Here is a 2,500-nt window from a genome sequence, read left to right as displayed (position 1 = left end):
CACGACGTCTCTCTCTAGATGTGATGTGATTGGAGAGAAGCCTTCCCTCGGCACCTTGTTTTGGTGTGCCAGGACCAATCACGACGTCTCTCTCTAGATGTGATGTGATTGGAGAGAAGCCTTCCCTCGGCACCTTGTTTTGGTGTGCCAGGACCAATCAGTTTAGGTCAACGCCGATTTTTTTTATAAATGTTTTTTTTTTTTATCAAGGGAAGCCAAATGCTCACTGGCTTCCTTTGCCTTCAACGCTACGGGCAGCAACAATGTTATACTCTTTATGACCGGACAGCATCAGACAGGACTGAGACAGACTGTTTCACTGACCAGACAACATCAGACAGGACTGAGACAGACTGTTTCACTGACCAGACAGCATCAGACAGGACTGAGACAGACTGTTTCACTGACCAGACAGCATCAGACAGGACTGAGACAGACTGTTTCACTGACCAGACAGCATCAGACAGGACTGAGACAGACTGTTTCACTGACCAGTGTGTGTAACTGTGTGTGTGTGTGTGTGTGTGTGTGTGTGTGTGTGTGTGTGTGTGTGTGTGTGTGTGTGTGTGTGTGTGTGTGTGTGTGTGTGTGTGTGTGTGTGTGCCTTACGTTCCACTCGAAGCCAGCTACAGCGATTCCTCCGGCGGCACCAGTTCCAGCCAGACCGATGAACAGACCAGAGCCCTCGCTGCTGGCAAACAGAGACGCTCCGATCTACACACACACACACACACACACACACACACACACACACACACACACACACACACACACACACACACACACACCTGGTAAACAAAGAGGCTCCGATCAACAGGAAATGCAGGACTGTTTGAGATTAACGGACGACGTAACGGACGCTGAGATCAGACTCACCGGCCACCAGGCCATGTCCCTCCCAGCCAGGAAGTATCCACTCAGAGTATTCCTGCTGACCCTGCAGGACGACTGGAACACACACCAGGGGTCCGTAGTTACACACACCAGGGGTCCATAGTTACACACACCAGGGGTCCGTAGTTACAGACAGTTACACACACCAGGGGTCCATAGTTACACACACCAGGGGTCCATAGTTACACACACCAGGGGTCCATAGTTACACACACCAGGGGTCCATAGTTACACACACCAGGGGTCCACAGTTACACACACCAGGGGTCCGTAGTTACACACACCAGGGGTCCATAGTTACACACACCAGGGGTCCATAGTTACACACAGTTACACACACCAGGGGTCCATAGTTACACACACCAGGGGTCCACAGTTACACACAGTTACACACACCAGGGGTCCATAGTTACACACAGTTACACACACCAGGGGTCCATAGTTACACACAGTTACACACACCAGGGGTCCATAGTTACACACACCAGGGGTCCATAGTTACACACACCAGGGGTCCATAGTTACACACACCAGGGGTGCATAGTTACACAGAGTTACACACACCAGGGGTCCATAGTTACACAGAGTTACACACACCAGGGGTCCATAGTTACACACACCAGGGGTCCATAGTTACACACACCAGGGGTCCATAGTTACACACACCAGGGGTCCACAGTTACACACACCAGGGGTCCGTAGTTACACACAGTTACACACACCAGGGGTCCATAGTTACACACACCAGGGGTCCATAGTTACACACAGTTACACACACCAGGGGTCCATAGTTACACACACCAGGGGTCCATAGTTACACACACCAGGGGTCCGTAGTTACACACACCAGGGGTCCGTAGTTACACACAGTTACACACACCAGGGGTCCATAGTTACACACAGTTACACACACCAGGGGTCCATAGTTACACACACCAGGGGTCCATAGTTACACACACCAGGGGTCCATAGTTACACACACCAGGGGTCCACAGTTACACACACCAGGGATCCATAGTTACACACACCAGGGGTCCATAGTTACACACACCAGGGGTCCGTAGTTACACACAGTTACAGACACCAGGGGTCCATAGTTACACACACCAGGGGTCCATAGTTACACACAGTTAAACACACCAGGGGTCCATAGTTACACACACCAGGGGTCCATAGTTACACACACCAGGGGTCCATAGTTACACACACCAGGGGTCCATAGTTACACACACCAGGGGTCCGTAGTTACACACACCAGGGGTCCGTAGTTACACACAGTTACACACACCAGGGGTCCGTAGTTACAGAGTTACACACACCAGGGGTCCGTAGTTACACACACCAGGGGTCCGTAGTTACAGAGTTACACACACCAGGGGTCCGTAGTTACACACACCAGGAGTCCGTAGTTACGCACACCAGGGGTCCGTAGTTACACAGACAGACAGACAGACAGACAGACAGACAGTCAGACAGACAGACAGACAGACAGACAGACAGACAGACAGACAGACAGACAGACAGACAGACAGACAGACAGACAGACAGACAGACAGACAGACAGACAGTATCAGAGAAGTCTCACCCAGATGCCGACGGCTACGTT

The 2,500-nt window shown here is 51.4% G+C and overlaps 1 protein-coding gene across 1 annotated transcript in view; it reads right to left on the bottom strand.

Annotated features, from left to right (window-relative positions):
- LOC106596553 (sodium/mannose cotransporter SLC5A10) overlaps positions 1–2,500 on the bottom strand; it is a 326,022-nt gene that overhangs the window by 323,385 nt on the left and 137 nt on the right. The window contains 3 exon segments of the mRNA XM_045712524.2: positions 610–714; positions 877–948; positions 2,480–2,500. The exon segment at positions 2,480–2,500 is cut by the window's right edge and continues 137 nt beyond it. Coding sequence (XP_045568480.1) covers positions 610–714; positions 877–948; positions 2,480–2,500 — 198 coding nt within the window.

This window comes from Salmo salar, chromosome 02 (assembly GCF_965601325.2).
Source record: "Salmo salar chromosome 02, fSalSal1, whole genome shotgun sequence".
Lineage (NCBI taxonomy): Eukaryota > Metazoa > Chordata > Actinopteri > Salmoniformes > Salmonidae > Salmo > Salmo salar.
This window is presented reverse-complemented; position numbering and strand designations above follow the sequence as displayed.